We start from the raw sequence: 13944 nt of genomic DNA, 5'->3' as shown, positions 1-13944 counted from the left end.
TTAATTGCGAAGCAATTGTAGAATATTGTAAGATACTCTTATGAACATAGTGATGAAAATGGTCTAACTTTTCGATGCGTAGCAAAGCCATGTTTTTAAAGTTTGTCCTCCGCTCGCACCGAGTGGTTTAGATTGCCATGGAAAACAAAATGGGTGCTTTTTGACAATAAATAGCTACAAGCGTCCCGTGGAGGGATCAGCACATTCATTGATTTTTATGCTGCTATCTTAGATATGCGAAAAAATTGCGTTCGTAAACAACTTCCAGTTGAAAAAAAAAATGCGTTTGTCTGGAATTCCTTGGCATGTTACTCGGGTAAGACAATAAAATATGCAGATTTGTTCAACTATTGGGGTTAAATGAGAGGCCTATCCCCTGAGGTACACTGAAGTTAAAAAAAGAGGGTTAATTGAAAATGAAGCATGATAAAAGTGCGACGAGTTGATCCTTGATCATACATGCGATCGCACGAAAGATGGGTCCTCGCGTAACAGCCTCTCGTCGGCTTCATACTTCATGCAGTATTTATTCTTTCACTGCAGGTTGCTGGAGAAACAGCGCGGAACAGCGACACAGAATTGTAACGAAGAAGATGGCGAGACTTTGACTCCTCTTAGTGGTGATACAACAGTTTGATGTGACTGGAAAAGACAAATCTGCGGCTTAGAAGTTCGCAGCTACCGACCACAAAGTGCATCGCAAGGCGCTGAGCTGGAATTTTGTACAAACGCTTAGGGAATTTCTCCTCGAATTACCAAGCTATGTACCCATGCTGCGCCGCTGCAGACGTTGTGTATCAGAAATTCTGCATTTGCATTAACTAAGACTAACTATCCAGGACCGGTGTACTGATTTCTAGAAGGAATATGGCAAGGTTGGTTTATTGGGGTTTAACGTCCCAAAGCGACTGAGGCTATGAGAGATGCCGTTGTGAAGGGCTCCGGAAATTTCGACCACCTGGGGTTCTTTAATGTGCACTGACATCGCACAGCACACGGGCCTCTAGAATTTCGCCTTCAGGAAATTCAGCCGCCGCGGCCGGGATCGAACTCGCGTCTTTTGGGTCAGCAGCCGAGCGCCGTAACCACTGAGCCACCGCGGCGGGGCAGGAATATGGTAAGGTTAAATTTGGCCACGCGTGCTAATAGGTTTAGGATACTTATAGACATTGTCGTAGTAATATACTTATTCAAGAAACGACTGCAGAACATTTTCCGAGATGCACCAGCTCATATAATCGGTGTTTTCTGCGATTCGTTTGCCTTAGTTGGAGGCCACTGCTTGTAATGATTTCCTGGGGTCTTGGCATGTGATAATGCACACAAAAAAAGTTGGCAGTGGCTTAGCTCTGCTATGGCAGGATATACGTAGCGTGAGCAGTGACGTCACGTGGCTCTGCGCCGGCGGCAGCAGCAGCGAGCACGCGCGGCGAGGCGCGCCAGCTGTGCGCAGTGACGTCACTCGCTCTTCGCGCATGCGCAGTATGGTTGATGGAGGGAGTACGTGAAACGGCGAGACTGTGGCCAATGTAGCTCACGCTACAAAAGCGCGCTTTGTATGCTTCGCAGTTACGAAGAAAGACGGTACTGCGGTTAGTTGCTGCCGGCGTTACAGCTCCTGATGGGATCAAGGAACGCGCACATTGAGTTCGGCAGGCTGCTGTCGAGGTAACCGTGCACATAACTGAAAAACCTCGGCCAGGACTGGCATAGACGATTCCGAAGCGACGCTCTCCACACAAGGAAATGAAGTACAGTGTGGTTATTTATGAGTGAAATAGGCTTTGTCCGGACACAGACAATTGATTTTTTTTTTTCAGGACGTTTCTGGTGCGAGTGCTTTTACGTACATAATGTGCACGTAGCTCGTAGATGTGTATAACTTGGCCACACTTTGTTTGTATACGGAAGGACTGTGCATTTTCAAACCAAGCTTTTATTTAAACTTTAACGAGGTTAAGCCATTAAGCCCTTGTGTGTATGTCATCTTTCACCTGTATGTTTTCAACGCGCTGTTTTTCGTCATGTTCTCCTGTTAGCAACTAGTGCAATTACATACTCTTATATTGCTTATGTTTGGTTTCAGAAAAGATACCTGCAAAAAATGCTCCCCTGAATCCCCTTGCCGTTAGCAGTTGCTTTGTACGGTTTATGCTTACATGTGATAATTATCTCCGTTGAGATGGTAGAAATGACTTTCGAAAGAGCGCACTGAGTTCTGTCTGACATGTTCTTTCTTATGCTGTAGATAGTGCACCCGTTACAGCTTCACGTGGTCTTTGTGATCTTTAAGCGAATAAAATTAATGTGGAGCTATCGCGGCATTTTTATCCTGCATGCTCGATGCTTGTTGTTATGGTAAGAAAGTTTCTGATATTCAATACAGTCGAGCTCCCTTAGAATGAACCTTATGATCCCAAGCCTTTTTTTCGTTGTATCCGATGTTCGTAGTAAATGGACTTCCCCCACAACAGCCAACAGTTCAATCAGACTAAATTGTTCTCCATATCTTAGAGAAGTCCATTATGCATATAAATGCAGCCCCTCACTGTGCTTTCCGACGTCATCAGCGCAGTCACGTGCTCCTCGCCGATACCCTTGTTATCGACGAGCAGCTTTAGGGACGGAAAAGCAAGAAGCAATGACGCTATTTGCGGTAGGTGATAGCGGGAACAGGTGCGGGTCTCCTGCGCGTCACATATCGAGTCACACCTGCAGTGAGTTTTTCGAGTACGGAGACGAGATTCTTCATCACTTCGTCGTTCGCTCTAGTCGAGTTGTGTGGACACAATTCATTTGATATGAGACGCAGCTCCATTGTCCCAATACAAATTCCGACCGTATCACCGCCATCATCCGTAATGAACAATCGCTCGTTGAAACTGCGCCCGTCTAAGTGGGCTGGACTGTGTGTACGACCAGAAAAAAACTTCGTGGCTCCTGCAGATGCTGAGCTGGGAACGTGTCACGTGAGTAATATTGGAAACGCACAGATGGAACCGTGCATATGTTTCTTTAACGATTTAGAAATGAATTCCCACCGGCAATCGATGAAGGGCTGCGCTCGTGTATGGCCTGCTGCCCCCAACTCGGGAGCCGATAATCTGCAAAACAGAAGACTGCAAATAGCGACTGCTTCCCATGTGTATAAGTTTCTTTGCACGAAAAGCTCCCCGGGGAGCCACCAAATGACGACAGCAGCCTGCTGCTATCATTATGATTATCTTCCATCCTGCAACGCTGAGAAGCTGCAGTGCTCAATTTAAAGCACAGTTCAGACGCTTGCAGTCGAAGTGAGTGGAGACGCCCAATCACGAAGCCACGCCGAGCGGACGCCTAGAAAAGCATCTCTTCACCTTGTCAGCTCTTGGATTTTCAATTCGTCATGTGCGCTGTCACTGGGTTGTTAATTGTTTTAGAGTCACAGGAATTTAGTCTGCAATAGTTTCAATCGATAATTGCTTCATTTACGAGGGTGGTGAGGAGTTCGGTCCGAGCTCCGGTGACAGCGATAGCGATGAAGAACCTGCATGCTACAAGAAGGCCCTTTCTTAAGAATAAAACTGAAAAACTGAAGAGAAAAATGCCGCTTTCGTGTAAGGGTCGCACTCTGCCAAATTGGCAAAATCGAAAGTGCTGTCTTTAGTCGAACATATACGGTATGTCGGATCTATAGGTATTGCGCGGACGACTTGATGTTTTGCTGGTTTGCGGTGTTTGGCCCAGCATACAAGAGTAAACTTTTTTGCAACTAATATGCAGCGGACAATCTTTATCTATGAGAAGGTTTTTTGTGTATGAGGTCGATTATATTCAAGCGAGCTGGCTCAATGGTCACATTTCTTAGAGCAAATGAAAAAGAGGTATTCCTCAGGAAAATTACAATAATCAGTCTACAGGGTGACTATAGGATGCGAATAAATTATGCAAGGCACACACAGGAAAATTTCGTCTACTTTCGTAAAGACATGAAATTATCGCTATGCTGATGCGTACTTCGTATACGTCATACTCGCGGATTCATGGGAAAGTGTTGGAGATGCTTCTTGAGCAGTTAAAGGATAACCAAGGCTTATTGTTTGCGAAATGTTCCTTTTGGGGGTCAAGCGAAGAACGTTTTGACTGAAGCCAAACCAAAAAAATAAAAAGTACAGGAAAAGCAGGCGGCTACTGGTTTTTTCCTGGGCGAACGGGCGGACGAGAGGTGGTCTGCGCGTGCAGGATCGTTGAAGGGGGATATTGGGAATGCTGGGAAAAATGGGCAGTCGGCTCTCGGCCGTTAAAAAGAGGAGGTCGCTTGTACTGTGAACCCCTGTCGAAACGTCTCGTCACGCAGAATCGTCGAGCGTTTACTGCATCAGCGATACGCGATCAAATTTTGAGTAAATCTTGGTAAAACGGGCAAAGAGACTCACAACATGATTAAGCAGGCCTACGGTGACGCTTCCATGGGTAGATCAGGTGTTTTTGATAGGCACAAGCTTTTCTGAGAAAATAAGGAAAGAGTGGAGGAAGACGACCGCTTCAGACGCCCTTCGACCAGCAAGACCAACGAAAATGTGTAGCGAGGGAAACATTTACTGAACAGTGATGTATCAGAATGATTGCTGATGACTTGAGCATTCCTCAAACCCAAGTTTTTGGGATCGTGACAGAAAACTTACCCATGAGGAAAGCGTGCGCGAAGTTGGTGCCGGGAGTGTTGTCAGAGGAGGAAAAGGCCAACCGGTAGGATCTTCTTCGTCATCTGAATGAGGACCCCGATTTTTTGTCCCGCACAAGGCGGCAACGCTGTCTCAGCCCCCTACAGCCTCGACTTGGCCCTGCCAGACTTTTTTCTATTCCCGAGAATAAAATCGACGCTCGAGGGGAAACATCACGGATCGGTAGAGGTGGTTCAACAGGCCGTGACGAGGGAGCTAAACAGCATTCCGGTCCAGGCGTTCCTGGAGGCGTACGAAAATTGTAAAACTCAAAATGAGTCCTACTACTTTCAGAACAGACCATGTATATTCGAGTAGGGGCAGAAACGTGGAGGCTAACAAAGAGGGTTCAACTTAAGGACAACGCAGCGAGCTATGGAAAGCAAAATGATAGATGTAACGTTAAGAGATGGGAAGCGGGCGGAGTAGGTGAGGGAACAAACGCGGGTTAATGACATCCTAGTCGAAATCAAGAGGAAGAAATGGGCTTGGGCAGGGCATGGAATGCGAAGGCAAGGTAACCGGTGGTCTCTAAGGGTAACGGAGTGGATTCCAAGAGAATGCAAGAGTAGCTGGGGGCGGCAGAAAGTTAGGTGGGCGGATGAGATTAAGTTTGCTGGGATATGGGGGTCGCAACTGGCAAACTACAGGGTTAATTGAAGAGAAATTGGAGAAGCCTTTTCCCTACAGTGGAAATAGTCAGGCTGATGATGGTGATGTATTCGAGGTGCGTGCCCTAAAAAAAAAATAAGAAAATGCAGGAAAAGCAGGCGGTGCTTGTGCAGCGCATATATATATATATATATATATATATATATATATATATATATATATATATATCTAACCTTGAGGTTGGCGCAGCATAGCCTCAGTTGCTTTTGCGCCATAAAAATCAATATAACTAACTAACTATATATATATATATATATATATATATATATATATATATATATATATATATATATATATATATATATATATATATATATATATATATATATATATGTATCCGAGGAGCGTGCCACTTCTAGTGGTATTGAGGGAAGAAAGTGGCCACTTTCATTACGTACCCCACGTCGGTCGTAAAGTCTACTTTCGCTAAATCAGACTTGACAAGGCCACTTGGATAGATTTGCCTTTATAAGATATTGCGCTGCGTCGAAAAAGCTCGCATCAAACTATTCCACTTCCTTAAATGCTCTCAACAGCGAATATTACGTCAATTTTAGGTCTTGAACTTCCAAGAAGAAAGGAAATGAAAGTGAATGTTAACAACATTGTTATACAGTGCGAAAACACGGCGTGTCCATATAAGCAGAATTAGCCTTTCTCTACTTAACAATCATAGATCGGTGGGAGTCCTCACACCACTCCTTGCGCAGTGGTGTTTAAATGGTTACGTTGCGACAGTACAACTGCAGGCATGAGTAACGAAAACAAGCTGCTCTGCTCTAAGGTGTAACCCTGCCTGTCCCACAGGAAATTACGAAACCTCGCGTGCATATGAGAAACCACGCAAGCGATCCCTATCAAATTTCCCATTCCTTCCAATTCTTCCAATTCTTTGTTGTGCTCCGTTTACTTCTTTCATTTCATTTATTTCATGCTTAAAGGCCCGAGGGCATTCCATAAGGAGGGGCTTACAAGTGGTTTTGTGTAAATGCACTCACGATGAAAACATAGGCACAATGAGCGCAACACTGCAACTGCAAACGATAAAAAAATAAAATAAACAGGATCAAGTGGTTATAAAATAAGGGAAGCAAAAAAATTCAGAAAAATACAGAACAAACAGGTAAAATGCAGAAAAAGTAAAAAAGAGTAAAAAAAAGTCTATCCACACCTACACATGGGAAAACGAATATATTCATGCCCAGGATTCTTGCACATCAAGTTTGATTTTGGGAATATTGTAAGGTACTTTTATCGAAATAATGAAGGTGATGGTACATTGGTCCGATGTGTGGCAAAATCTTTCCTTTAAAGTTAGCCCACTGCTCGCATAGAGTATTCAAGACTGCCGTAGAAAAGCAACCGGGAACGTTTTTCACGATAGCAAAAACATTACTAACAAGGATATGCAAGCGTTTCGAGGAGAGATCTGCGGCTATATTGATTGCTGTAGTGAAATATTACTATATATGAAAAAACTACGTTCATGAACTACTTCTCGTTGAAAAATGGTATAATTTATGCATATGTAATTTAGTAGAGAGGTCAGTTAAACATTACGCGAACAGAAAGAAAATGAGGTACAGAGAAAGGCAGTACGAGAGCCGAGGAAAGAGAAAAGGAGGATGGGAGATGTTGAAAAATTTGTTAGGCATTGACAGGCTGGCCCGAAATACATCAGGAAGTCGAGAATGGGTAACGTTGTAAGGCGGGAGAGGAATAGAACTTCGATAAAGTAATATCCTACACCCATAACTTCGGATTCGATGCATGTAAGCTAATTGCTAAAAAAACGGCGCATATATATCCAAAGAATGATCTTATACCAGAGTAAACCAGTCAAGCAGAGAGAGAGTGAGGGAGAGAGAGTTTTTTTTTTTTTTTTTTAGCAGAAACACTATTTTATGAATTATCGTCTATGCGAGTGGCGAGTTGGTTGAGCATTTCATTATTCGCTGGAAGGTTCTTTGGATAGAGCCAAGTAAAAAGAAACAAGGAAAACAAGTATAGAGGAGTTTTTACGGCCCTGCGTGCCGGTCTAAACGGCCGAAAGCGTTTGCAGTCATTTCCTTATCTGGATCGAGTCTTGACCGGTTCTCCGCTGTACGAGGGCTCCATTGTAAAATGACGGCGACTGCTTTGTTGCGGCAAGAGAGCGGAAAAGGCAAGGGAAAAAGAATAAAAGACCAGCGAGCCTCTGACAAAGAAAAAAAAGAGCAGGTCCACGTTCATTCTCAGGAAGCACTGAGGACAAAGCAGCGGCATTCTTTATTTCTGCACCTTTGATGTTTCCTATGCTGAAGCTTCAACAACACTATTCTGGGTGGCATTAGGTCGGGTCGCGCTAACTTTCATAATTTCCTTCATTGTGGTTGCCGCCATCGGGAGATTTCAGTTTACTGCAGGATAAAGTGTTTCCGCAATAGCTGCAAAGTATATAGTCCTGTTTTGCGTCAGTCGCGGATACTTCAATAGCAGCAAATTTAACCAACTCATCTCTTCATCTGACAGCTTATCTTGGTGTCCACTCTGACGCTCTCGTCAACTCTGTGCATTGCACGTCTTGCCTATGTCCATCGCTGGAGGCAGCCGATGCTACCTTGCGATGGCGTTCTGTGATTTTCTGGTACAGCTTCGTAATCGCCTCGTCTGTTGATCCTCCTTCATATACCGCTTACACTTGCCGGGAAGGCAGCGGCGTGAATTAAACCGATTAATGAAGTTCAACGGCTAAAACCTGCACCTTTCCTGTTCCAGTTGATTTCGTACGTATACGCGCTGCGCGCGGTTATAAAGGAACACGGAGGACGATTCCGTACGCTTAATGTTCTTAATAAAATTCGTTTCTGCTGTTCTTGCTCAGCTTTTTGACGTTTGTTCGGCAGTAAAACACGCATTTATTGCCGATAGAAAAAAAAATTACATTTCAAAATTTTCCCGCATCTCGTTTCAGTCTCGTGGTGTGCACACCAAAAAGGACCCCGTGACTCCCATTTTGAAGTGAATGGCAGTGTAGTTTACCCTCTTAGGTCCGCACTCAAAATTTTGTGCGGACGCATCCTAGTCTACTTCAGAAAGCACCAGGTGATAACATCTGTATTTCGTTTTTTTTTTTGTATTTTCTAGCTTATAACATCTCCGTTTTCGGTGAAAAAGGTCTCGCTTAGAGCGCTAACTCTTAGGGTGAAGGTTACCTAGAAAGGCGTAGTAGTTTTTTTTTTTTTTACTCCGGAAGTGTCCGCGGCGAACACGAAAGACAATGGCCCTCAAGCTGTCTCTGCCGCCGCGTCCGTGTTGTAAACAAATAAAGGAACGACAAGCAAACGCCACGACTAAGCTACGAAGGAAAAGAAAAAAAAACGCAAGAAACGGAGATGAAGTAGGAACGAAAGCCATAAAACAGTCCTGGCACTCATGGGGAAGGAACTCCCACGAAAGCAACGACCCTCTTAAAGGGGCTCTAAAACGCCTTCTGAGGAGAGCACATAAACTCGCTCCATGTCTACATTGTGTTGCCATGAACGAATGGTCAAATAATACACTTTTGCACTCAGCAGAGAGCATACAATCGCACGCGAATGTTGGCGAAAACTTCCGGCGACTTTTGCACAATCGCACTCTCCTCCGTTTCACGCTCCTACGGATCTGTTGGAGATGGATATTGGTTAGATTTCTACAGACGTCGCACGGCTGCCGAGGCCGCAGCCAGTCAGCCGCGTCTCTCCGGCAGGTAAGGAAGCTCCGCCCTCGGCGGAAGAGCGCAGACCTTTGATCATACAAAAAATGACGACAGGAGATGAAAAGGCGCGAAGACAGTGAAATTCAGATTTTGACTCTAGATAACAAAGCTTCTACAAAACGCATAAAATATATTGCTGCGGATATTCATGAAGCGGCGTCCTTTCAGAGCCCGATTACTGACCAACGACTCAGCAGGGAGCCATTGGGCTCGACACTAATCCAACTAAGAGTCCTGCTATTCGACGCGAACGTCACCATGCAGCCCATGCCCATGCGTTGCGAAAATGTAACAGTAGACGCCGCCAAGCACCTGCACGGGGGCTTCGGGAAGGTGGGGGGGAGGGGGGGGGGGGGGGGACTGCAGACGTCCGCAACCTCTGCACAACAAACCTATTCCCTGTTATCGTCAGTCCCCGCTTGCTGGCTCCTTTCATAGCCCGATTACTGACCAACGACTCAGCAGGGAGCCATTGGGCTCGTCACTAATCCAACTAAGAGTCCTGCTATTTGACGCGACCGTCACCATGCAGCCCATGTCCATGCGATGCGAAAATGTAACAGTAGACGCCGCCAAACACCTGTACGGGGTCTTCAGAAAGGTGGGGGGGGGGGGGGGGGGGGGGACTGCAGACGTCGGCAACCTCTCCACAACAAAGCTATTCCCTGTTATCGTCAGTCCCCGCTTGCTGGCTTCTTTCAGAGCCCGATTACTGACCAACGACTCAGCAGGGAGCCATTGGGCTCGTCACTAATCCAACTAAGAGTCCTGCTATTTGACGCGACCGTCACCATGCAGCCCATGCCCATGCGATGCGAAAATGTAACAGTAGACGCCGCCAAGCACCCCTGTACGGGGGCTTCGGAAAGGTGTGGTGGAGGGGGGGGGGGGGGGGGGGGGGACTGCAGACGTCGGCAACCTCTCCACAACAAAGCTATTCCCTGTTATCGTCAGTCCCCGCTTGCTGGCTTTCGCCGAATTGCCGAGGACGAGAGACCTAGACGGAAGTCCGCAGTAGCCTGGAGGAGTGGTATCGGCGATTGATTGAAACGCGATTATGCCCTTACAGCTAGGGCCCATCGTCCGCATTTAGAATGTGTGTAATCGCCATTATTTTTTTTTATTATAACGAGATATCTGTCGATACAGGCCCAATTTAATTTGCCCCCAGTGAGCCTTTAAGCTACTCACATCAAAAGCCAGCTGACACGGCAGAAAATAAAAAGTGAATGAATTGTTGAAATAGTGAATTATTCGCGCACACACACGCACTCTCGTCGCTGTGGCTTAGCGGTTTCGACCTTCGGCTGTTCATTGCAATGCCACGCACAAGTATGTGCGAGTTTCCAGTGTTTTCATGTCCAGTGTGTGTGAGTTTCTACACACATATCGTAATAATTTTTGCCACGTTATCAACGTCGTTAGGCTAACTGATGCGGAGGCCGCTCAGGCCGCAGTATGCTGATAACGGCGTCTATCTAGCGACTGCGTAGCCAGAGGATCGCATTGGCAGCCGCTGTCATCATACCTCTGGCAGCCGGTCGTATCCTGATGTTTTAAAAGCTCACTCGGTCCGCTTACACATCTCAATGCATTGATTTCTGCTCCGCGCCGCAGTGCTCAGAAAGCCCACTCGCTTAGAAGTTGCTAGACAGGTAGAGAACTGAGCCTGAAAGTTATTTCTCCTTGGACATGCGATATTAAGTCGTGGTCGCAGAGCTGGGCTTAGCGTGCAGATGCTCTGAAGGCTCGGTAAACGGAAGAAGCGTCCTTCCGATTTCCGGTTTAATGAGATTTAATGAGAGTCACCCTAAGGTGCTGTAGTTGACTGCATGCACCGGAAAGCTGATGAAAGAGATTGTTGTTACGAGGGCTAGTAAAAATGGAGTGGAAAAAAGAAGCATTTCATGTTCGGCAATTATTGCCTTGTATATTGGATTACACAGTTACAGGCTGCAAAGTTCTAAAATAAAAAGTAGCCACTGCTTTTAGTAAAAATAAGGAAATAAAAACAAAAAGTAGTACTGAGCAGTTGTTCTCTTTAATATTTTACGCACGGAATTAAGTTCGTAATTAAGGAGGACTTTTGGGTATTCAGATATGTGCCTTTGGTAACTTCGCATGTGCTGTTGCTGGCGTTGGTAACAAGGCACCGTGGAACATATTTTTCGCATAACTGATGCAGCCTTTGTGCAAAATACATAAAATAGGAAGCAAAATTACAGATCGGTCTTTACAAGTGATCTGTTGCTCAGGCGTGCGGTTGCTGTGCAGTTCGATTACACCCTAAAGAAAGCCACTTTGAATTCCAGTTATCCCAATGTTTCAGGCCTTTGTACGAAATTCTATCATCGAAAAGACGTTAAAGACGTTTCAAGTGTGTGAGAGCATTCTCGCAGGAATGAACTCAAAGCAGCGCTTCAAATTATTTCTAGGAAAGCTGGCGCACACCGTTTCAGCTTCATTGAAAACAACGTATGCAGGCTCGACGTTGCATAATTAACTCACGAGCATAATTTAGTTGTCAGTAATGAGATTGTGTGGATTAGTTGGCAGTTAACTGCGTACTGAATCGCTGCATACCGTTACACGACGGCACCCAGGACAGACAAAACAAAGGGAGAGCATGCATCTGATTACTCAACTTTTTTTGCGCACGAAATAACGCCTAAGGTTACAGCCACTGAACCATACCGATGGGTGGGAGAAAATGTGAATTGTTTAGTTTAATTGCTTGCTCATTCTCTCATACAGCAACTTCGTGTTAGGCTGTGTCAGGATGAGATAAAAAATCGCTGAGGGCGGTAGACAGCTCGCATGCGCGTACTACGAGCATATGCATGGGGGCCTTGACGTTATGTCTCACCGTCGCCAGGAGGGCACCCTATACCAACGTGCTTTTCTTTGAGGCAGCAGTGATTTTCCGATTTGTTCTACTTTTGCATTGTCGGAAGTCTCTGCGTGTCGTAAAAGAAGAACAAGACGTTGTAAGCTTGCGCTTAGTCTGCCTTATGAGAGAACCATGTAACCCCGCAGCGTGGTGCAGTGCACGATCAGCGGTCAGCTGCGAGGTCTAGAATCTTCAGAGTGTTTGTGTTCGCGCCTTTCTGGCTACTCTGTATGCGGATCGTAGCGACCCTTTTGAGCTAATATATATTGAGGGCATACACTTTACACTATCTGAGCTACTGATTCGCTATTTAACAGAAGGAGACCGTAATCGGAATAGTAGACCGGGCCCGTAGATGTTTCTGATGCCTCGCAAGGTTCAGATTGCTGCAGGGAGTTCCCTTGGACTCGGAATCAGCCGGCAGTGGTAGCGCATGGGGGCAGAGCAGAAAAAAAAAAACTGAGCAGGGATCATCAAAGACGCTGCACGTTTCAGAGGTATACCTCATTCCATTGCGACGGTGGCAGATTGAAAAGAGAACAGGAAACGACTGAGCAGTGGTCGAAACTATTAATCTGGAGGCCTCCTACTACGGCGCAGGTTACTACCCAAAGTGTTTTTTGGTGCACAAACTTTATGAGGCTTCAAGGTATTAGTGTTACACAACATGTTGCGCAAATGTATATAGAAAAATTGTACGATATCCGCTAAGCTTGATAGCATACGCATTATCTGCTTCTTTGAAGTTCATGTCGCTCTCGTTATTACCCATATTCTAAGATGCATTACGTCCCCATCGCACGCAAGGTTGTTAGTCGTTGTATGCGCGCTGAGTTACCTGTGAAGGAGTGTACCTCTATTAGTATATTTTTTAAATTATTGTCTTTAGAAAATTGTCCATGCTATCAAAACTGAAGCGTTCATTTACAAGACCAGCCATGAGCATATAGTCTCGATTGTTTCCACGAGGATAAGCAACGCGCACACACAAAAAGAAAACAGCTAAGAAACTTTTGCTCCTTCCCAATAGGACGCATTGATCCATCTCTCCTAGCCATTCTATGCAATTTTTACGGCACACAGCACAAGCGTGTTTAACACGTGACGTACAAATCTGGTTATGACGTACAAATCTCGTCAGAGTTGCATGCGCCTTACTTTTACGACCCTGACGTGTCCGTTATCGGCTTGTACGCAGTGTGCCTGCGTCACGATTGCGTCCGGCCAGCGCTGGCACCACTTTTGTTTTGTTGTTCATTTACAAGTGGACCTCTTTGCTGTGAAAAAGCGAATAAAAAACGAGAAGCTGCAACAAAAGAACAAATGAATTCATTTAGGAAGAAATGTTTGCTTACAATGCATTGACCGATGTAAGCCAAATGAGGAGACGACGAAAATAATGAGCAAATCATCTTAATTGGGCAACTTAGTTTGCTTACATGGCACTGACTGTTTCAGGGCGATAGCATTAGTGCTTCATTACGTTTTTGTAGTCGCCCTATGCGCGATGCAATGGGGGATACGAATTTCGATGGAGGCGAAATTCTAGAGGCCCGTGCACAGTGCGATGTCAGTGCGCGTTAAAGAACCCCAGGTGGTCAAAATTTGCGGAGCCCTTCACTACGGCGTTCCTCATAGTTTGAGTTGCTTTGCGACGTTAAACCACCACAAATGAAACCAACCCAACTTAAATCATGCTATAGGTTAAAAAATAACGCTGACATTAGAAAGAGTTGTTATTTACTGCTTGGAAATGTCACTGACAGCCCTCATGTCGTGAGCGTTGGTGTTATATTGGATGGGAAGAGTATAGCTCACTAAAGCCTGCTAAACCAAGTGGATGTTATACGCGATGTGGATTTCTGGCGGCCCCCGATGCTTGCCAGATAACTTATGCTTCGCCAGTGTACGGGGTTGTGTCCCATGTCGAGCCGTTTGTG

General features: G+C 45.4%; 1 protein-coding gene across 1 annotated transcript in view; it reads left to right on the top strand.

Moving 5' to 3' along the window:
* LOC149342397 (solute carrier family 22 member 7-like) overlaps positions 1 to 2316 on the top strand; it is a 60526-nt gene extending 58210 nt beyond the window's left edge. The window contains exon 11 of the mRNA XM_089544680.1: positions 544 to 2316. Within this exon, the coding sequence (XP_089400806.1) occupies positions 544 to 637 (94 nt within the window). The 3' untranslated portion in view covers positions 638 to 2316. The remainder of the gene's footprint in view (positions 1 to 543) is intronic.
* The last annotated feature ends 11628 nt before the right edge of the window (positions 2317 to 13944 follow it).

This window comes from Amblyomma mixtum, chromosome 5 (assembly GCF_055824585.1).
Source record: "Amblyomma mixtum isolate Tamu chromosome 5, ASM5582458v1, whole genome shotgun sequence".
Lineage (NCBI taxonomy): Eukaryota > Metazoa > Arthropoda > Arachnida > Ixodida > Ixodidae > Amblyomma > Amblyomma mixtum.
This window is presented reverse-complemented; position numbering and strand designations above follow the sequence as displayed.